The 23,620-nt window shown below is 39.3% G+C and overlaps 1 protein-coding gene across 4 annotated transcripts in view; it reads right to left on the bottom strand.

The window, feature by feature from the left end:
* The window catches only part of LOC122164273 (core histone macro-H2A.1), a 44,521-nt gene that overhangs the window by 8,075 nt on the left and 12,826 nt on the right, over positions 1 to 23,620 (bottom strand). The window contains exons 3-7 of one of the 4 annotated variants that reach the window (XM_042826129.1): positions 14,951 to 15,057; positions 13,252 to 13,449; positions 10,821 to 10,931; positions 6,057 to 6,156; positions 640 to 729 (exon numbers count right to left, since the gene is read on the bottom strand). In XM_042826129.1, coding sequence (XP_042682063.1) covers positions 640 to 729; positions 6,057 to 6,156; positions 10,821 to 10,931; positions 13,252 to 13,449; positions 14,951 to 15,057 — 606 coding nt within the window. Of the gene's footprint in view, positions 1 to 639; positions 730 to 4,523; positions 4,615 to 6,056; positions 6,157 to 10,820; positions 10,932 to 13,251; positions 13,450 to 14,950; positions 15,058 to 23,620 lie in introns of all 4 variants that reach the window. The other 3 variants (XM_042826132.1, XM_042826130.1, XM_042826133.1) reach the window with 3 other exon arrangements.

The following is a 23,620-nucleotide window of genomic DNA, read 5'->3' as shown; positions in this document are numbered from 1 at the left end:
TCTTTCATCTCTCCCTCAGCTTTAGTCAAAACTGGCTTACAAAACTGCGGGTACTGTATTTATTTTTATAGCATAAACACAGATGGCAGAACCAACATTCTATATGAACCAGCACCTATCAGCAACATCACAGATGGTGTCAAATTGCCATTACCAAATGTTAGCACTCTCATGGTAGATTTTTCTCAAATATTGCTTAAAATTTGATAACTACACATCAAAAAATCATAAGCTTCTACAGTGATGATGTTGGCACTGATGAAATGAAGTATTAAGCGGGTGCTTAAAGTGAAAGTCAGTGGCATCTTGGCAAAGCAGACATTTAATAGAGTTGAATTCAACCACTCTGATTAATAAGTATCCAATTAATTGCTTTTATGAAGCTTACCCTTGACAATCAACTTTCCTCATGTATGTGTGCATCTGTGAACAGCCTGCTGTTGGTTGTAATATTACATCACTGTGCCGTTTTCTGGTTACTTTGGTGATGGCTACTTAAGATGCAACGTGTGCATTATAACTCTGGAGAGCACAGCTCACAGTGCAACCAGCAGTGATGCCTGGGGACAGCAGGAACCCAAGCAGAGTGCAGGATGTGTGGCTGGTGGAGCCATGTGGTTCCGAAGCGCAGAGCCTCACCTCCAGCTATGTCCAAGGGCCCGTTCTTTTTCCGAAGCTCAATGACAGCTTCCACAAACTCCTTGCCACCTTTCTTTTCCAAAGTGCTTCCTGAACAGAGAATTGTTATTTTATTCCTCTCATCTCAGGTTCCCACAGCAGAGAAGACTTATCATTATTTGTGATTACATCGCTCTACGTATTTCTGCCCAAACATTTTTTTTGGGGACTGCAAAGTAAGATCTAAACCTTTTGGGACTTCAGAGTTAGCTATTCATTAAAAACAACAATGATAACAACAACAACAACGAAAAAAAAACAACAACAAAAAGACAATCCTAAGAACCCCAAAACCTTCCATCTGTATCCCTTGCTAACATCCTCAGACTGATTTTAATGTCAAAACATCTGACATGACATCCCTGTCTCCTTCCTTATCATGAGCATCTGTCAATGTGAAATGCTGCAGAAGAATGTGCTAGCTCAAAAGTGATTGAAGTTCCATAATTCCTTCCCTTAAGATTCATTTCCCCTCTCTCTTATAAATGTTTTTAAAGAGCCATTTGCCACAATAAGAATTTGAAACTCACCTGATCTTGGTCCCTGACCCCAACAGGTGGCACCAGGAATGAAACAGTCTCGTGAGTGCAGCGGGCTGCTTTACTTGGTAACTGCCCAGCTTGTTGAGCCACCTTTAACCAAGAGGAAGAGCCTCAGAAATAAGGAGAATCTCTAAGGAACATATTCCTCCAATGAACTTCTCTGACTACAGCTAAGGAGCTGGACAAAGTCATTTTGGGAGGAGAAGAGCTGTGCAGTGTTTCAAGGCAACCAAAAGGTATGCTTTTACCAAAGGCAGTCCATCACTAAATGGTTTAGATCTTATTTTGCAGCTCTAGTTTTAGGTATAAATATATGTATAAGAAAATAACAGCCCAAGAAAGCAGTTTCCTAACTACATAAGCATCCCAAATAATTCTGCGCTGTGCATATTAATTATTAAGGCAGGTAAGTAAAAAGCAGTGGTATCATAAAGGCTCTGATTTCACATATTACTTCCAAAACTGATTTCCAAAAATTCAGAACTAGGATCTCTAAAGATTTAGGCTTTTATTTAGTGAAGCCCCTTACTTTCACTGATGGAGAAAGAAAAAAACTCATTTTTCTGATGGAAGTGCACATACTGTATGCTCCATGAAGCAGAGCCCCTCCTCCAAGGTTCAGCTTAATAAATAAGAGTTACAGCTCTGAGAACTAAGAGGACTGCCAGATGCTTTCGTTTCGACCCCATTGCTAAATTTCTTCCAAAATGACTATTAGAAGTTTCTTGAAAACAAGAAGGCGTTTGTTTGCTCATTCAAAAACTGACCCTGCCTCTATTTTCCTATTGGTTTGTTGCTTTTGGGATACAAAAGCTGAGCATAATTTAGAAGTGTACGTCTCATGTTTTGCTTTTTTCATAACTAATTCAGAATTGCAAGATCAGACTGGGTAAGTCAGAGTGTAATTTTGCTCCTTGGACTCAGTTAAGCTTTTTTATGTAAATACTTTGGTCTAAGCTTTAGACAAACTCCATACTAAGACTTTTATGAAATTCAGTTAGCTGTGCAATTGTGTACAAGGCACCATCTAGCAAATCTCTTAGATGAGACAGCAATGGCTCCTCTGCAGCAGCAAGGTGTCCTAGGAGAGCAGGCTATGAAGAGAGCTGTGGCCAGGACTGGTGGCTCAGAGGAGCACTGCCTTTACAGCAGCCGTGGCTGAACCCATTTACCTGATGTGGCTGACATGAGCGATCTGTAAAACCCCTCTGACAGGGAAGGGATAGGGAGGGAAAGAGTTTTCCATTCTAGTTGCATTTCTGCTGTATGTATTTCATCCCTTCTGCTCAGATCTGTATATGCATTCCAGTTATATTCCCCTCGAGTCCATGAACTCAGATCAGTCCTTAAACCCATGACATTCATAATCCTTAGATTTTCTTGTTTCAAGGGGAAACATAATTAAGCCTTGAACAGAACCTAGGAACAGAAAAGATCTATTAACTGGGTCATCTCTTTGCCATTGCAAAGCTGTTGTACATTTAATGGAATTTAGCCTAGTTTTTCCTAATTCAATCTAAAAGGATCAGCTTTTTCCCTTCTACTGGGAATTAATTTATAATTAAAAGCAACGAACAACCCTGTCAGCTCATCTCACTGAGCTCCTGCAGATATGGTTGAAAGAAGAACATATGTGCTATCAGTGGTGTTTTCTGCACTTACTTCTCAGTTACGTGCTTCCGATTAATAGTGAGGATTTATACTGAAATCATCTTTCATTCTATATTGAAATGATATTTCAGGACTATGTTGTCAATGGGAAAGAATACACTGCCTTGAATCATTTTCCACTACATTAGCAACTTTCTGGAACGGAAGTCTCGCTTCAGAGCTTCAAGGTTAGTAGCTTATTTGCTCACAGGCATAAATATGTGCCACTCCCATGAGAATAAGGTCATTATCTCATGCTTTTGAAGCAGGCATTGGTATCAGTGTTGAAAACAGCGTTAGCAGAAATTTAGGCTCTAAAATTCTCAGGGTAAGCCCCCAGTACACTTACATTGTTAGGGGAAAAAAAACAACAACAACAAAAAAAATAATTAAAAAATAAATGAATTTAGATGGGTAAAAGTTAATCACTGGAAGCTAGGCATTTGTGCACTTCTATTCTTTCTTACAGCAGTCAGAGGCAACAGGAACCTACGCTAAGGTACGAGCAGCGCAGCTCTGAGAGAAAATTGTCTTTGTAGAGCAGCTTCTTGAGCGTTTCTCTGCCAAAGGGCAGGACACGAGCACCTTGTCTAAATGAGCCTGACAGGCTTTAGAAGCGTATTCTTCAGATAAAGGGAGTTATGACACTCTTCTTTTCATGTCTCTGCATAACGTTTAGCCAGCCAAGTCGCAGCTGTTCCCGCTCTAACAGGCCACAAAGGGCTGCGTTCTTCTGTGCCTTACTCAGAACGGAGCTCCTTAAGAAACAGTGGGTGTTGCAAGGCTTGCTGACCTGCAGTGGGACAAGGGGCCTCCACAGGGGAGACCCTTTGTGCAGTGATGATGAGGCTGATGGAAATGTAAGAGGCTGGGATCGTGCAGTTGATTTATTTAAGTATGGTGTCATCGCCCTAATCAGCAACTTCCACATTCAGCCCAATTCTGATTTTGCCTTCTCAAATTACTAAGGCAGATCAGGTAAAGCATGGCTACCTGTTTGTAACATCCTTCAGTTAAAGGTATAACCAAGAGAGGAGTTACTCAGGGCAAAGCAGAGATAACTACTGAAGACGTCTGTAATATGTAACACCTTAACTCATCAGTGCAGCTTAGATGACTAACTATGAAAAATGTGTCTGGTGTGCCTATCCACATGCCGGTGACACAGGCAACCACTGAGCAGGGCTACAAGCTAATTGGTCCACGAGTTAAAACATGAAAAAGCAAATCCATCATAAAAGTGCTCAGAAAATAAGGTGGGCTAGATCCAGCATGTCAGATGTGAACATCTGAAACTTGGCATGGAGAGAGTGTACTGGAACTGGCCAGAATTCTAAAGATCAAAGCATAAGCTGTATTCCATGTCATACAGTGTTGTAGTTCATTTTCCTTGGTCGCATGCCTGCATTGTACATATGCTGTTCTTGCACTTCAAATTTTGGCAGTGCGTTCTATCGTTACTTTTGAAAGTCTGATTTGGTGATAAAAATCAGGAATGCCTACTGAGTTTGCAACAACTCATTGCTTTTTGTTATCAGTCAGGACTGCTGGAAGTGAGAAATAAATGCAAATCTGCATAGCTACAACAAGCTTGTGGCTGCTGATTGACCATGCACACACATACAAACTCCGCAGCACTGAACTTTCCATTACCTACTTCACCACCGGTGTAGAAGTCAGAGTTTGTCGGGTGAACGACAGCATCACTGTCGATCGTGGCAATGTCAGCCTGTACAACTTGCAACTACAACAGGTAAACAGATGTATATCAACCACGTTGGACAGAGACCCAGCACAGGCTCTACATTTACACATGTACCAACGTCCATTATTTTCCTACCTTCACATCTCCAAACCTTGCGCCAAAGGAGTAATGCTGAGTGGTGTGTGCAGGTGTGTGTAGAGAAAGGGGTGTAGGGAACAGGAGGAGGAATATTGAGTACGACATGATCAAATAGATGTTAAAATGACAAGTCAGAGCAATCACACGAGATCATTTCCAAAGATTTAAGATCAGCTAACACCCCATTTCACTTGGCAGCATCCTAGAACAACTAGTTCCCCACAGAGCATGACACTAAAATATGGAATCTGTTTAAAAAAAGAAATTCATGATTGTCAAGCCAAACAAAATAACTAGTTTCTCCATTTTGTCAGCATCAATAAGCTGACAGGAACTCATCTTCATATGCATAGCAATTCATTACTTGGTTGCTAAAACCGACGTTTTCCTTCATATGTAGGAAGCAATGTATGGCAGGATTTTACTGAATTTGATTTAAAATGTGTAAATGATTGAGTTTATGTTTTAAAGGTAAAGCCTATTTTCGAATTATGTGTTGCAAAGGATGAGACACAGGTGTGAAAACATACATGTACCTGAGAAAGACTGGTTTTAAATGACCCTTCTTGAATCTTTTTCTTGTTAAATTACATACAGGAAATGCAGCAGCAGAATTATGGGTTGCATTCCATTTAAAAAACAACAGCAGGTATAATCAAATAACAGTAGAGTGCAGTACATAATGTGTGGAAAGTCAATTTTTCTTTTATGCTTGCTGAAGAACAGACAGTTGATGAATCTGGAACAGGAGGAGGTTTAAAAGCAATACAACATCAGTGATAGTATCTGCAAGTTCAGCACTGGTATACTATCAGTTTTTGTTTTCAGCTGAATGTGATTGTGATGGGGAGCAACCTAAACAGAATTGAAACAAATAATTTGACTGAATCACACATGAAATTAAGATACAGAAAATTTGGGTCTAGTTTAATCATTCCTCTTTGAGAAGCGTTATGCCTACTCTGAGTATCAGAAAAAGAAATAACACCAGAGATTGCAGTCAGAATGGAGAAACTGCTTATTTTGAAAACAACCTGACAAAAAAAGTATCTTAGTCCTCAAAGAAGCCACATAAAAACCCCCCAGAATAGCTAACAGTCACATATGATCATTATGGAAAAGAATTTAAATGATTTTTTAAATTGAATTCAACTTGAAGGCTAGCAGTTGTTGCAAGTTTTCAGATTTGGTGAAAATGTCTTTTGAATACAGTTCTTCAGCAAGAAAGAACCTGGAAGATTAGAATTTTGGCTCTTATTTCATGAACGAAGCCCTAGAGAGTAAATTCTGGGTTCCATAATTTCCATGTGACCATTAGTTGTGTCAACCCATGCCCCATTTACCTAGGTCATCTTTAAGGTCAATGTCAGCATTGGTAGGATTGATAATGGCCTCCACCTCGAAGCCGGCTAAATTACTGATTTCACTGTGAATAAGGTTCAGCTGAAAAGAAAAGCATGAGGTGGGAAATAACAGGACAGCTGGGAAATCACAGAGAAGCTGCAGAAAAGTGAGCTTTGCAACACAGATGGAGATAGCATCACTGCAAACAAATATGCAAAATAAAAGGCAAGTCATAAAGGAGGGCTGTTATAAAAAAAAATAATTAAACAATTGAAAACATCAAGCCCAAGACTCAAACACTGTTGACACTGTAAGGAAATAAATGTACCTACCAACAAGGCCCTATTTTGGCTTTGTGCTGAGTTCTATTGGAGGTTCTTATTTCAGCATCATAAAAAAGGTATTTGTCTCTTCTTGGAGGACAGATGAAAGACACCCTGATCATCTCTCATGCACCCATTGCAGGGATGTGCCATGGCTGTTCAGCACTCAAACTGGATGAAAGGCACAGCTTCTCTTTACTGAAGCCAGTGAGCCTGAGCACGTCTTTAGGAAAGGAGGCACTTGTCTTTAGAGACAGCTCCACCCTAATAAAAGGCTGCACTTCTTTTTTCTTTCCATGCTCCTGTCACCATCTCCTGCCTTGCACTCACTTTGGCTTTCACACACAGTTCTGCTGGTGCCATCCTGATCCAGTACTGTAAACAGGCACTGTTACGTCAAATAGAACAACTGCATCATAACTTATGTCTACAATATGTATACACCTTTAAAATGATTGCTTTGCCAGCTAATTGGGGCATATGGAAAGCAATTACGAAAAATAAGTTCTCATTCATTTATGCAACTCTTCAAGCCAACTGAAATTAAGGGAGGCTTTCCTTCTAACCCAAAGCCCACATCCTCAACATATGAAACATAAGACATACAGTCAAACATGGCAATTAATCTCATCAAAAACCAAATTTCATCTCTTGGTTTGTAACCCTCATTCTGTAAACTTAACTCTTTGTGTCTTCTCCACGTCTGTGATTTTATTAATAGGGAACACGAATCAATTCATGAAACCAATACAAATGAATGGGTCGTTCAAGGAGGCCAACATTCATCCATTTAAGTTTTCTGAAGAAAACATTTCCGTTTCATTCATGTGATTGTATGAATTGACCTTCTTTCTCTTTTTAAAAGTCAGCAATTTGATATAATTTGCATATGTTCGCTGAGTAAACTGCATTCCCTCAAAATAGGGTGATTCTGGTTAAAAATGAGTGTAATTCAGCCCTGTTTTAAGTATGGGTCTGTCTGGGAGTCTGTAATAAAAATCGAAGCAAGCTTGCTTTCCAAATAGCTGAGAGTCCTTTAATACTTCACACCTGGTGAGTTATTCATACTGGAGTTTGAGTCTTGAGTTTGACTACAAGCAACTGCTGTTTAGAAAAAAAAAAAAAAAGAAAAGGAAGTCAAATAAAACCAAACCAAAATATTAAATAAACTATGAATTTTGAAATCGTAATAATAAAAAATATCCAAAAACAAAATACATGCACACACCAAAAGACTGTTTTGTGGAGATTTTAGTATGTTCCTAAGCACATTTCATCCATTTTATAGGTGAATCTTTTTGATCCCTAATCAAGTTCTACAAATTTTTGTACCCCAGGTTTATCAGCTGTGCAGTGTGCTGGTTTCAGACCTTAAATTATCTCTGCACCTACTTACAGAAGGGATTTACAGAGCAACCAGCTGCTACTTAAAGTTTCAACTTAACAGGAACAATGAAATGCTTACAAAGCTGCCCATTATTGATGACTCGTGTCGGCAGCTAAGTGTTATTTCTTCAATTCTGCACGTGCTGTTCAATGCAATGTTAGCTGATTGTCAAACAGTACAGCACAAATTAAACTTTTCCCATAGAACTAAACAGAGCAATTGCTTAATTTTACTTTTTAACAGTATGAAGCATTTATTTGAGACAGAAGAAACGAATCTCTAAAGGGCCACCCTGAAAAAAACCTACTTGCACATCCATGTGCAACTTTCAAATGACTGGAAGTTTTCCTAGGATGAGTTTCATAGTGCAAAGTGAGGATGGATTTTGCAGCCCAACATGCTGCTGTTTTTCTGAAAGCCCAAGCTCTGATGCTCAGGCTTGAGGTCTGACACTTCGCGCTGTAGCTCACTTTTCCATTAAGAACACACAGAACAGAAATACAAGACTAATTAACCAGCTATGATCAGTAGGAATATTTTTACTTTCAAATTGAACAGCTCAAAATGTTTTAACACATTAAGCTTTTCTACCATCCGTGTCAGGAGTGTAGGTGTATCTCCATTCCATAAATGGGGAAAGCAACAGGGAGAGAAGAGGTGATTCACTGTGTCTCTTAGCTGACCAAATCCAGAAGCCAGGACTCCTATATCCCAGGCCTTGATCTGAACCACCTGGTGTCTTCTGGACCCCAGAGAGGCCAGAAGCTTTTCCCTCCCTCAAAATGCTTTTTAGCAGTGAGGTTATGTTGAGTGGAAGAAAGGTCATCCTGCAACCAGGCAGTCACCTGTTGTCCTCACACGCTCCCAAAATAAGCACCATGCAGGAGCCTAAGGAATCAAACCACAGCACTGTTGTCTACAACAGCTATTGAGGAAAATTCTTGTCGTTACGCTTATGAATATCATGTGGCATTAATTGAAGGCATTTTAAAGTCAATGTTATCTTTTTAAACATCAGCTGCATATAGCAGTGGCTACATAGAAGCATTTAATTGATTCAATGTCACGGCTGTTTTTAAAGATAATTGCTACATTTCATTTCTAAATTTCCAAAATAAATAAGCAATTATCTGGGATTTCCACTTCAGAAATAATTATAAAGCCCCACAACTGGCAGTGAGACCCCAGGCCGCCAGACCTGCATGGCAGCAGATGCTCTGGCCCAGCCCAAGTTTAGGGGACAGGGAGCACTGAAGTCCCACTGATTCCATGGCTGAATATTTTATCTTTGCTCTTTTTTAAAATCACTAGAAAACAAATATTTTGATCATATGGAAAATGCATCTGTGGAGAATAATTTTCCAAATTATTATTGTCGTGCACAGTATTCTGTAGAATACTTTGAAAATATTTCTAGGAATAAGCCAGCGTAATAGGAATGTCTTTTGGTTTGTGTGCTAAATAAGATGTCTGATCACCACAGGGCAAAGATTTTGTATTCTAGGCTCTCTCTTTTTCATTCTTAACAAGAGTGTTTGAAAGAATTCAGGTTGGTCTAAACGTGCTATTTTGGGGGTACATCAGAGCATCAAAGAGCTTCATTCTGCAGTGACACATAACAAGATACTGACCATTCTTATATTTGTTAGAAGTGTCAATGGTAAAAAATGCAGCACTAACAGGTGAAGAACCAGTGTGAGGATGGATACAAAGCACCAGTGATCTGGAGCTGCATTCACAAGAGTACGAGCAAGCCAAAAAGCCCATTTCCCATACAAGGTACTGCTGGAAAGTCCACAACAGACAGAGGCTTTGCTCATCACTGCTTTAAAGCAGTTCTGGAGTTCACAACTCTCTTCCTCTGAGCCCAGTCACAAAGCCCCCTTGATCTGCAGGGCCAGTCTTGTTAGAACACGACATCACTTCCTATTACAGATTTCTGATGGTAACTACAAGGAGCTCAGAGTCAGACCCAAAAGCCTTACACTCTTAGCCTTCTTCATACAGCAACTTAGTCTGTAAGTTTTGGGTTCTAATTCAGTCATCTGCAAGTCTTTAAAATTACACTGTAAACCACTCCCCTAGAGGTAGTCAAAGAACAAAAAACCTAACAAAAAAAACCCTACTGATCTCATAATCTGGCTCTCAGTGTACAATTAACAGTGGAAAACAAGTCTTACAAGAAATAATGTTACTTTCATGCACGTTAAAATTAGCGAACAAATTGTGGAAGGATAAATGGAGAACATCCTCAACATGAAATAAAAACGGGTCAGAGGATACATCCCACAATGGACAATAATGGTTCATCTTTTATGACTTACAACACAATGATCTGATTACTGAATGATAGAAGAAAGATGCAGTTTTACTTAATAAAATTTAGTATTGCAAACTAAAGGCAGGTTCCAAGATAAAAGACCAAATTAACTTATTCAACTGTCTCTTCAAATGAATTGTCTTTTTAAACAGATGTGTTTGTATCAAACCACCCCATGTCCCAAAGCATATTCACAGAGAAAAAAAGATCATGGACTTCCAGCTTTTCATAAAAGCATCATTCATTATTACACAGCATTAACTATCGCAAAAAATAAAAAAAAATAGAACAGAACATGAGGCATCTATTATAAACAAAGGTCTAAAAGAGGTTTTGATTAAGAACTGCACATCCTCCACATCAGCAATGAGGTGGGATGCCCTTCAGAAAAGCCATTTTATTCTGACAGTAATTTTGTCTTTGGCAAAAGCTTAGCTGTGGCAATTGTGCTGTCTGTGGGTAAGGCATGATAGATTACAAGCACACAGGCTTTCTTTCTATTTGAATATTTAATTGTGTAGGCTTATGAAGACTCGTTTATGTATTTTTAAAACGTTCTAGAAGTTGTTTCAGAGAATTTCTGTGTTTGTAAACTGATTTCATACACCTCCACACGCACAGTGGAGAAATGTCAATTGTACCTGGATGTTCTGGGGGTAGGGGGTGGTGGGAGGGCTGTTCCCTAAGCAGCACAGACAAATAAGAATTCATCTACACAAATGCATGAGCATACCTTCTGGCCAAGAAACAGACTTTTTGTAGACAGGACCGTGAAGCCATCTGCAGGAGTTCCCTCTGTTGTGCTGTCAGCACTGGCTGATTTGCTCACTTCTCCCTGCTTCTTCTTCCAAAAACAAAGTTAATTAATTAACTCAAGACTCAGGGTAAAACAGCGTTTAATAACACTAACAAATATGACACACACAAATGCTTCCCAGCTACTACAAACATTGGCGTTTGGATTTTATCTGTGAGTCTGCAGTGGCTGATAAAAGCTGAAAGAATCACAGCAAAAATGACCTCAATGTCTGCATATCTTTATGTTCTTCTTTTGCCTATGATTGCACACAATTGAGGGGACGAATGCATTAAATGATGAAAGATAAAATGAACTTTTAATAGCTTTCTAATGGTTTGTGTGCAAAAATTCTGTTTCTATTGATGTGTAGGCAGACATTCATTTTAAGGTAAAAACTGGCTTGTCAGAGAGCACATTTTGTCTCTGTGAAGGACTGTCATCAAAGGTTTCAGGAGACCTTTTAGAAATACTGTTTTGAAATGCATCTTCCCTTAGGGACAGTGCAGAGAAATGCATCGTGCTTTCTGCCTGCATACCCATAAGGAATAGGCTGAACTTGTCTTTGTCTGGTCATTTTTTTTCAGCTCCAGTAAAACTGTGGAGGGGCAGTTTCCTCAGTCACTATTCCTTCCTTTCAATTATATGACTGAAGTAAAAGGATAAGTTGCAGGACATAATTGACTTACTGAATAAAAAAAGAGAATTAAGAACACTTTGAAAAGGATGCTTCATGAGGACAGTGAATTGACTGCTGCAGCTATCGACTCAACTGGTACCAAGAATCATTTCATATTGTAACTGAATTACTACTTGTGAGCTCATTTAAATCTTTGTTGCCTCAGCACTACAAATGCTGAAGCTGAAAGCACACGTGGAACACTAGGCAGCCACCTTTCTCCTATCACTCCTTCCCAAAGCATATAAACTAAATCTGCAGCTGAACAACTAAGACGACTGATACAAAGGTGTATTTGTGCTTCCAGAAGCTGTTGCCATGCTTTTCTTTACACAAATGTTTTGAAAATTACATTTTCATGGGTCCCATTTCAGTTCCCCTAGAGTTTACTGTTAACTGAATACCAATATAGAAAGGAGACCATACAATTTATTGTGTGGAAGAAAAACAGAAACCTGCAACAGACTTCCTGCTTTTGTAATCAAGCAGAAAAAACAACCCAGATTTAGAAAAATTATTAGTGCACAGTTATAAGAAGCATTGCACTTGAAATGTCAGCTAGTAGGTGTTCTAATAGGGAGAATTAAATTCAGCAGTTCAAAACACAGTGAAATGGTAAAGACAGTGACCAAGTAAACAAGAGAGACACACAGGATGAATACAGAAGCTCTGTTTGACTCAGAAAGGAACATTTTCAAATGCACTGTCTATTTCAGGAAAATGTGTGTGCGTACTTTTCCTCCTACTTCCATTATCTATTGATTTACAATGGTTATTTTGCAGAAAAAAACTTCCTTGGTTGCACACGCACACATTAGAAAGACTCCCTGCTCCTGCAAACTGAAACTAAACTTGGAAAAAAGGCAGCTAAATGTTTTTCTTGGCTTCCTAGCATAAGAAAATCATATTTTGGACCTCTTGTTCTTCCCCTCAACCTTCCTCCACCTTCCTTTTGAGTTAATTTCTTAAATTAAATTCATTGGTAAAACACTAAGTGTAAACATGGAAGAATCTCATTTATAACATACTAACAGGTGGACACTGTGAGTCTTCAGCTGAGCCAAAGAAACCGTGTGTGACCACAATTAATGCAATTTCTCTGATGCTGCAGAAGCCTGAACTACCTGCTCCAGGAGAATTGCATCCTACTTCAGAAAGACTATTTCACCCTGTCTGAATTTCAGCAAATGAACTGCAGTAAGAGGAGTCTTATATTAACCTGGAGCAAAAAGATTAATCCAGAAACCACACAAAAAAACAACATCTGAAAACCCGACGGACACGTTAATGGCTGCTGACATTATTACAAGGCAAGTGACCTAGAGTACTGTTTTTCTTCAGCATTTACAACTGTAGAATATACTCAAAGTCCAACCAAGTTGACTCTGTCTAATGCAATGCAGACACTTGTGCAATCACAGCAAAGGGATCCCTACAGTTGCTATGTGAGATCCCACTTCTGCCTGCTGGTGCCTCCAGCAGTGCTCACCCAACAATCTGATGAAGACTAAAGCACTCATCACTTGCCTACCTGCCACTTCTTTCACATACTGCAGGGACTGGGCAGCACTCTTCCCTCAGAATTTGCTCGTGCTTGTACTGAAATCACTATCTTTAACCACATGCTAAACTTCCCTAGGTGATGTTCCCTACAGCTTGTTTGGGTTGAAAATAAATGGATTACTCTACCTTGGATTTCCTTGCTCCTTTCTTTCCACCTGTTTTCTTTGATACAGTTTTTTTCTGTGATGGAGACTTTGCCTTCTTTGCTGGAGGTGGAGTGATGATGGCTTCCAGTTTTCCTTTTGAGCCCCGCTTCTTTGCCAACAGCTCTGGGTGAATATTGGGCAACACTCCACCACTGGCTATGGTGACCCCTTTCAACAGCTAATAAGAAAAATAAAAGTTGCAGATGACAAATTCCAGCATTTACACACCAACAATAGAAAATGCTTCTTCATACACTGAAAATGCAAACTTCATACACTGTCTTGAGTTTTAACTGATTCTGCTATGTTTTTCAACATCTATCTTGAATAAGACAACACGAAGCACAAGAAAGATCTGAAGTTAATCATATACTGAGGTGTGAGTGTAAAGGGAGTACGTATTCTTCTTGCACATACGTTTTTACTGTGAATGTCACTTGAGCTCTCACAAGAGCTGTTTCTTCATTGAGCTGTGAAGCCATGCAATGAAGGCTGCTACCCAGCTGCCAGAAACCAGGCTGCCCTGCAAAGCCCTCATGTCTGTGGCTGGGGATTCTTTGTTTTTCGAGGAACGGGACCCTAAAGTCTATGATACAGGACTGCAATAATTACCACCTATGTGAGACACAACTTGCGTCTCCATTGCTGAATTTCCATCGGCAGGCATTTTTTTAAACAGAAATTATTTCTTAGAAAAAGGAACTTCAAATGGAGGGTAACATCTGTACAAATCTCTATACCTGGAAGTCTTTCTTCAGAAAAATCTGTATGTAGTTGAAGAAAAGCAGATCAATATTCAAAAGTGTGCAGTTCATTCAAGCCTTTAAAAGCAGAGGTGAAAAAAATTGTGGTCTGTATTTAAAGCCACTTAAACCTTTTATTTTTTCCTAACATCTTACTGGGACTAATTAAGTATTAGGGAAGATAGAAACAGTGACATCAAAGTCTCTCAGGTATTTCCCACCTTCTGATTCACATTTACTGCTCCCCAACCACAACCCAGCGGGACTCTCAGCTTACAAAAGGAGATATTATTAAAAAGGAAAGCATTATTTACTTCCACACAAAAACAGGAGGATGATTTCTTTTCGGCTCTATCACAACACACAGGGTTGGAACAATATCTTATCAGATGTTGTTTTACAGCACCTCCAAAAAAGGGACGTTAACTGTGGCCAGTGCCTCTGGCTGACAACCACAACACTGTAATAACAATGCCCAATTATTTTTTTGCTAAATTAGACATCTTGAAATCTGTAAAGGACACAGACTTGCAAGAGTTCCAGAGCTCTTCATGCTGGGGTTGCCAAGACAGACTTTGATGGGAACAGGATAAGTCCCATGGAGTCCTAAGCTGGTTAAGGGGGAAGACAAAAAACAAAAAAGCCCTCTGAGAGTTTGTGATAATGCTCTTGTCTTCAACAGAAGTGACTGCAACAGTGCAAGCAAATGTCACACCACATTTCCTGTGTATTTTCACACATTGGAAGTATCCTGAAATACATAATTAAGCTGAGTGCTTTTTGTTACACAGCCAGTGTGCTGGTGAGCGAATTGGTTGTTTCGTGGTGGGCTGTTCAAGAAGCAGAGGTCTTGAATTACAGTTCAGCTATATGGAAAGACAATTTTAAAAGTCCTGAAGGAAATCCTGGCCCTCACACCGTGGGGTTTTTTCTTACCTGATTTAATTCCTCATCATTTGCTACAGCCAACAGGATGTGTCTCGGAGTGACTCGACCCTTCTTGTTGTCCCTTGCTGCATTTCCAGCCAGCTCCAGAATTTCCGCTGGGAAAAAAAAGTAAGCCCCTTTTAATTACATAGTGATTGTTCTTAATGACCACAACGTATTATTTAGCATCCATTAAAATATATATAAATAAATAAATGTGAACACTACGATGTTATTCCTGACTGTTGTCATACAACCTCAACATCTATGCCTAAAATCACTATATGCTTTCCTAGGTGCAGTCACTAAAGGCAGAATGCACATTTGAAGACCTGCGGTCTAAACTATATTTACTTTGTCGTCCTTATAAAGTTCTCAACTTTTCTGTGTCCTTCTCAAGTTTATTGTCTGTTTATTTCCCCCAGTTCCCTTTTCTATAAGGTGGCACAGGACCAGATGCACAAAGGTAGATTTTTCTAAAACCTGTCACAAATACTATTTCTGGTTTGCATGGCTTCCACTTTTTTAATTACTAGAGAAACTGCTGTTCTCAGTTCCTTACCTGTAATGCTATGGAAGCATATAAGCACACATCCAAGTTAGGATTCTGCAAATACAAGCTATGCAGATGCTACACTTAATGATTTTTTTTTTTTGTCTCTTTAAGAAGTTGGCCAGAAAAGGTAACTGATAAATGATGTTTGTTTGCTCCTGGTAGATCATCCTCTTGAAAGAAATTTCCAGCCCTTACAAATTACACTTAACAGCTGTGCCTATGATGACCTTTATTGGAATTAGGAAAGATTAACTTGCTTTCCTATAAACATCCATGAAGTGCAGGGCAGGAGCATTACCTGCTAACTTCTCTGTCTTCCTCTCAACAAGCCTTAGGCAAAGAACATCATAAATTAAAACAATGCCAGGGGAACAAGAAAAAAAGACATAATATGTTTATCTGATTTTGCAGTTACAAGCTATGACTGTCTTCATTATCCATACTTTCATTATCCAAACTTTCAGCTCCCTGTGCACAGACTGTTTCATACTGCTTTTGGAACACTACCTTCTCTAAAACCTGGAAGTGTTAGGAGGGAAACAAAAAAAATTGCCTTTTATACACCTAGAACAAGAAAACATGCTAAAATTTAACATTAGAACCTGTGTATCAGAGTACTTTCCTATTTAATGAGAAACTATATCAAGAAAGCCCTCCCATAAACTTGCTTTAGAGGCAAATAGAAGTAAATTAAGATTGTAATCCTAACATGAAAAAGATCAAAATCAAGGGTCGCGTGACCACATGCCTTTACTGTAGCACACAGTAACTGTTAAGCAATATCACATAGCACAGACTGGCTTTTCATTAGACTGAACGTGATTCTCCATCATTTTTCATCACAAGCCCCATAAGGAGCTAACAATGACATCCACAGGAAAACGTACAGCTGCTTCCGCAGTGAAGTTTCATCAAGGATTTTGGTGGACTTTCACCACTTTTGTGTTCTTTAAAGTGGGCAATTTACTTTTTTATAGGGCAAGACAGAACACAAAGTTTAAGCCCTGGAAAGGAATTCTTATAACATCTCATGCTGACAACAATTAATTTATTTTTAAAGCAGGATTAGCGGGGTAAGGTCAACCTGGCTATGCTTTCCACACCTCCAAAGAACAGAATTAAGCTGGCATAATCCATTCCACATACTTCTCATAAGCCACAGCTCAGACATTTGTGGTTTAGCCTGCCTTGCCTGTTGTGACAGAGGACCTGTATCACATTCCAAAGGGCAAGCTGTGCTCTTGGTTACACCCTGCGCATTCCCACTGACCTCAATAAGATTCTTCGGCACTGCAATGCCACCACCTCCACCTCTCCAGAGCAGGAATCATTTGGTTTGTATCTCAGAGTTTACTACTGGCTGAAAAGCACGGCTGCAAGCAGCAGGCTGCTTTTTGGTTTGCCAAAAAAACAAACTTCCCCCACCTCCGCTCCTTTACTGCGTCAGGCACTGCTGAACAGTTGGGCCGTGTTATTCTCTGCAACCCATCGGCATAGCTATGCAGGCAGGTCATTTTGTAACTAAAGAGTCTAAGAAAGTGTTATGCCTGTAAAGCACAGAGGAATGTTTTATTTGTTCCTCATAAAACTCAAATGTCTGCCCTGTACAGTGGAGAACTGTTCTTGCAAGTGCTAAGCCCTCTTCCTTGGACAGGAAACTCATTTTGAAATTACAGTTTTCTAATGGTCCTTTAGGGAAGTTGAGGTACCCCGCTTCCTTTTTGGGAACAGAACGCTTTGCACTGCTGCTGAGGACCTCAAAAGAGGAGCTCAGGGAGAGGAGGAGGGCATGGAGGGTGGGTTTTTTCTTTTGACCTTCTCCTAACAGCTCCAGCCATAATGGGGCATTGCTTGTGCATGCAGAGAGCCTGCAGCACAGGGAGCTGCACAACCCTGCTGTGCGCACAGGGCCAGAAAGAGGGGACCCTCAAAGGGGATGGGGCCAATACAGAGAACAACTTCTTGATTTAGAACTGACAGAGACAAACCCAATCCAAAGCCAGCAGATCAGAGCCCTTACATATCTTCCTGGAAATGGAGACCTTCTGGATCCGGATGGGATCCAAAATACGTGGCTGGATTCTGCTTGCAGCCATCTTCCCTTTCATAGCTGTTTTATCCTACCCTGAATCTACAAGATTTAAAGAGTGTTTCATCCCATGTTTTAAGCTGATCTTAAAGGCAAAATCCAGCCTTGTCAGTAAGGGAGCCGATTCACACTTCCAGAACAATCTCTCCGAATTTAGGCACGTGGTGAAAGAGCAGTAGGTGGGAAAAGGTAATTAAAACTGTGGTTTGATCCCCATTCTGCAGTCAGATCCTTCTTTGGGGCAATGTTGGAAGCACCCATCTATCAGCTTCAAGGGGCTGAGTCACCGAAAAGCTCTGCTTCATTAAAGGTAACGTTCTAATGATGTGCAGCATCCCTACAGAGAGCACCAAGGAGCTGGAACACAGGCAACCAAATGAAGGGCCTAATGCACAGATACATACTTTTTTTGTTTTTTAATACTGTAAAAGGTTTGATGATTTAATTATATCTAAATTTTTCATTTATGAACACAAAGCAATCAAAGTCTGCCTGAGTATGTGAACAAGTAAATAAATAACGATCATCTATGAGAGCTCTCATCAAATGAATGTTCAGGAATATCCATGCAATTCAACAGAATCAAGATGTAAAGCTTCACTTTGGCTGAGGCAAAATAAATAAAGTCCTATGAGCTTCCATATCAGACTCACCAGGCACATATATCCAGCCAGAAGAACAAAGCAAGATCACTTTGCAAAAATGAGGGCTCACAGAAAGGAGGAAAGTAGGTTGCATAATGCCTGCTCCGCTTCTGCCATATATTTACCCAAGTTATTTCCACCCTAGAGAATAATTCCATGGCCACCACTCAGGCAAAGGCAACTATGAGACATACTTTATAAAAGGAGCTTTTTTAATGTTTTTTTTTTTTTTTTTGAACATGAGGGAAGTATACAAGTTGTTCATCATGACAAGCTTTCAAAGACATAATTCTTCAATTTTTGTATATTGGAATTTAGGTTACCAGGAAGAGATGCTCTTTCTGGTTGGCTTATGATTTTCCCCGTGCTTTTAAATGCATTTCAAATGACAAAAAACCAACCAACCAAACAAACAAACAAAAAACAAGAACAACACACATTACCAGTAAAAAGTGGAAGAAAGCAAACAATTGTGAAAGAAAAAACTAAATAGGAATGCCTGCATGTGATACACTGATGTATGAACTACTTTCTGTAGCAGTGGGTGTGTTAGGAGTCAGACTACAGCAAGAACACATTGATTTCAAAATACACAATTTAAGAAAGTCTTAAGTTGGGAAATTTTTTCTTAACTTTTCTTAACAGTTTCATTGAATTTATACAAGTGAAAAAATCCTTTGCAATGCTTGCAACTAGGCAAATGGATATTGGTAATGAAAACTGGTCTAAGCCTGTTCTCAGCGCTCAAAGAAAAGCACCAGGGTTTTTTTTTTTTTTTGGTTAGTTTTTATTTTTTGTCCCTCTTGAGGTTTCTAAAGTTCAGTTCAACATTTTAAAAAGAGAAAACAGGTTGTATATCTTTGTACTTAAGCCTGAGATAAGACCACAGGAAAGGCTGCTCTCGAGGCTTTTCCTATTCAAACACTATCAAAAATTGTTAGAAGCCTCTACAGAAACCTCATCCTGGAGCAAGCTGCCAGAGTAAGTTCCTCATCCTTCACTTGCAGAGACCTCTCTGCTCTGATCCTCTCTTGGACACCCTACAAAGTTCCCAGTTCCATTACTTGCATTTATTTCACTGCTGCTCATTGAGTACCAGGCCTTGGGTATTTCATAACACTTGCAGATTTTGAAACAAGAACTCAGCACCGAGGTTCAAATAAAACAAATCACTATTGGACATAAGCAAATCAGGCACAGTAGTAACTATAGACCTGGATATAAACAAAATTAAGTGTGTGTTTCTCCCACTCCCACCAGCTCATTTACCCTAACGAAGTATTACCGGTCATTATTGACTAAAACTCCTTTAGAGCTTAAATGACAAAGCCTTTAGCTTAGCATGCATTCAGGCTGTCGTACTTTCTAAATGTAAATATTCGATTTAATCATGGCTGAGTTCATCCCAAAAGTGCTTTGAGTTTGGTTTTGTTTTTTTTTCTTGTTGTTTATGTCTCAAACTAAAAATCTGCTGTTGCATTGAATCCTTTTGTCTGCCTTCTCTTCAGGGAGATGAAATCATAGCTTTGAAAATTAAACTCTTAACAACTAACAGGTGATGCGTTGACATGAAGCCAACTTCTGAAGGCTGGAGCTCCAACAAGGAACTTTTCCCAAAAGAAATTTCAAAGCCTCTCCTCACAATAAAATATTGGAGAACAATATCCAGAAATGAAAGAAAAATGAATGCTGACACAATTCCATTGAGAAAAAGCGTATTGGCTACAGAGCCAGCTATATGACAAGGAGTCTATTCATTGTATTTTAAATTAATCAACCTTCCATCAGCAATTTATTGACTTCAGAATCATCTTGCACCATTCCGGAAGGTTTTAACCCAATCAACCCCAATCATCAAAGATTATTACGAGCTTCCTGCATTCTTCTTTCTGTGTATTCCACCCAATCCCCCCGGAATCCACCGTCCCAGCAGTGGAAGCAGAATCATTTAACAGCACTTTCCCTCTTATGCATTCCAGTAAAACAGTTCTCAGCCCTGGTTCAAAGTCATGGAAATTCGATGCAGTGAAAATCAATTCAAGATATTTTACTGCCATGAACAAGCTTTGGTGAAACCTCAACTCTCAGCAGGGCAATCATTCTCTTAGGATGCGATAAAAAACTTTCAGGCTTCAGTCTCTGAGCTGTATCAAAACTAGGCCCCTTAGAGGAGAAACTGCGGGCTTTGCCAAGTTATTCTAAGTTTTGTGTTTCTGTGAGGCAGATGACAGACTGCTGTTTACATAGAATTCGAGTTCAGGCCACAAAAGCCACTTCCACTTAGAGCCTTCTGATCTGACTCACACTGCTCTTCAGCTCTTTTTTCATTTCCTCCTTTTATATTTCCACACTTCATACGAAACTTTTTGCTTTTTTTGTTTCTCCTTTCCTTGTAGGAGATGCAATGCTATTTAACGTACTATTTTTTGGGTAAATTTTCAGGTTAAATGTTGTCAATAAAATGTATATGAATTCACTTCATGGTGACACTTAAGAGGGAACTTTCTGAAATCTAAAATGTTACTTATTACCACAGTCACACTGTGAGTACTAATTTCAAAAGTGATCCCCTATTTCTCCTCCACTGACTTAAAGACTCCCATCTAACTCTGCCTGTTTTCTTCTCTTCCTTTGGAGCTTTCCCTACCCAGCAGTTTACACTCTGCTCTTACTCCTAACAGTTTACATATGCTTTAGAAATACACTCTGACATGATTAATTTAACTGCTGCCAGACATTACTTGATCAAGTGCAGCATGTGTGCTTTGGTCTGGCTGTTACAGAGGGCAGGAGACTGCTGATGTCCTTTGACTTGTCCTACTCAGTCTTTGACCTCTGTAGGCACGTTAGAAACTTGCATGTCCAAACATCAAACAAGTCAAGTGGCAGATGCCAATCATCTACTGAAACTCAGTAAACATTCATAACATCATTAACCAAGGAAAACGAGGAGATGACTTCGTACTGAAATTCTACAGTTTGCTGAAGTGACTCCAAACCTTGGGCAGAAAGAGGAAATAGAGGTGTATCTCAAGGACATTGCAGCCATGCCCATGTAGAGAGAAGCAAAGCACACAGGTTACAGCACAGCCTTTGCTGAACAATGACCTGATGCAATCCATGCACAATCCATGCACGCTGTGCTCTCGTTTTTGTAGCACGCTCATTTCTAAAGATCTGGCAGATGGCAATAATGGTTTTATTAGCTACCACCTCTGACAGCAAAGCAAGCAGGATTCCGAATTTATTGCTGAAAACATCATGACTCATTAAATTACTGTTGTCTTTAAGTCTTTCTACAACTCCGAGTCCTTTTTAGCACAAAGATTGCAACGGAAGCCATAATAAATACAGGTGTCTGTAGGCAAACACAATTGTTATTGTTTAGAAGAAAAACATTTAGAAACATTTTTACAAAGAATTTTGTAAATGTATTTACAAATACAAACTGCTACTTTACAGAGGCAGTTATGGAGAGGCTAGTAGACATTCAGCACTTTTTGCTTTAGTTTAAAATCTGTCTGCAGAACACACCGTGCAAGAAGTTCTATTATTTTGGGTATTCAGCAGTAGTCTAATTTAAAGAGTAGCTACAATTTCATCAGAGCAAAAAACCACGTTTTAACTGATATTCTGTCCCCAACCGATGCCCAACAACAAGCATTCCAGAGGATTACTGCTTGAAATACTCTTCCTAGTACTTAAAATGCTGCTTTTCCAGAGTACTCCCTCCGATTCCAGCCACTTGAAACTTACGGACTGGCTTTTGAAGCTAGAAATGCCATCTTTCCATTTAGCCTCCCAATGGATTTTATTTCTGTGGATGCGCAAAATAGTTTTCTGAAGTTACTCTAATTTCTGGAACCCGTATCTTGCAACAAGTGTCACTGCAACCCAGACATTTTTGTAATGGAGGAAAAGTACTGCCTATTTATTTTAAGAATATTGTGTTTCACTGCATGTCCCCTCAATTTATTTCTTCCCCATTGAAGTTTACATTGAGGATGAAGCATTTCATCCTGCTGCACCTAAAAATCCGTGTGGAATTTCACCCTTGAAAGAAAATCAGGGATAAATGTAGAGTGCGAAAAAAAAAAAAAAAAAAAAAAAAAAAAAAAGACTGAAGATCCAATGCAAACACACTGCATAACCAGAATTCAAGCATTCCTAAGCAAACCTTATGGCATAAAGGAAAGCACTGTTAGAATGCTTTCTTCCCTTCATGTCAGACAAAATGTGAGGAAAGAAACTGGCTCTTATCAGTGATGTCATAAAAAAACACAACCTCCCCAAAGCACAGATCTGACATATTAAAGTGAGAATTAATATTACTCTTTTAAACTCTCCATCAAAATTCATAAAAGCCTGTTGCTACACATTGTGGAAAATTTGTTTTGGCAGCACTGAGCCAGGATCACTTCAAATTGCTGGAGAACCCCCCATACAAATCCCATGCAAGCAGACCAGGCCTGCTTGCAATTGAAACACTATTACAGGCCATGGACATTTAAGAACACAATACAAATGCAGCCCTCAGTCCGAGGACAGGATAAAATATTTGATAATTTGAAGTAATGAAAGCATTTACACGCATGGGCTGCAGTGTCTGAAATGTTAAAAACACCACGTTTGATATTTCCACAGTGTGCCATTACTGCTAACTTACCCCAGTGATGTCCTGCATTCTTTCACATGTTCTGCAAGGCAGGGATAATAGGGTTATTATGAGAGAGCAGTAAGGCCTGTAGCAGTGACCCATCATGCTAGCAGCTCTCTCATCTAATGGGACCATGGGATTTAACCCAAGTGATTTTCACCTAAACAACAATACATATTTCTCAGAGAAAAAAGTCCAACAGATGCTTAAATTGCCTACGATATTCAGTGATGAAGCACAGCCCTAAGATATTTTATGAACCTAATACCTGAATAGCAGCCCTCACAAAGAACTGCTACTCTATCCTTCACTCTATCGTGTATTTACTGAAATGCTGTTCCCCTTAATAATTATTGACCTTTAAGCCAAACTTTCAAGACTATTAAATTGAACAGCAACTTATAACAGAAGTCGTTGCTTACTTGTAAATTAGGCAAGCAGAGATGGAACGTTACCAGAATAAAGAGGAAACACAATTCTATATTAAAAGTATTAAAATATAACTTGAATTTAGCAGCTGTCAGTGGGAGACAATAATTTGATAATCAAGATGTAAAAACAAAAATCAAATAAGCACCAACAACCCTAACGTCTCATTTTGTACATTATCTCAGAATGGCACAAATGCAAATTTTGATACAAAAGTACCCCTCTGAAGTAGGTATCGATAAAGACCAACCAGTATGTGTTGTGAGGGCTTTTATCATGTGAAAATGCTTTCACTTCTACTGTT

The sequence above is a fragment of the Centrocercus urophasianus genome, unplaced genomic scaffold (genome assembly GCF_019232065.1).
Source record: "Centrocercus urophasianus isolate 14NV4802_14NV808 unplaced genomic scaffold, USGS_Curo_1.0 seq_26, whole genome shotgun sequence".
Taxonomy (NCBI): domain Eukaryota; kingdom Metazoa; phylum Chordata; class Aves; order Galliformes; family Phasianidae; genus Centrocercus; species Centrocercus urophasianus.
The sequence above is the reverse complement of the archived record's forward strand: the minus strand, read 5'-3'. Positions and strand labels throughout refer to the sequence as shown.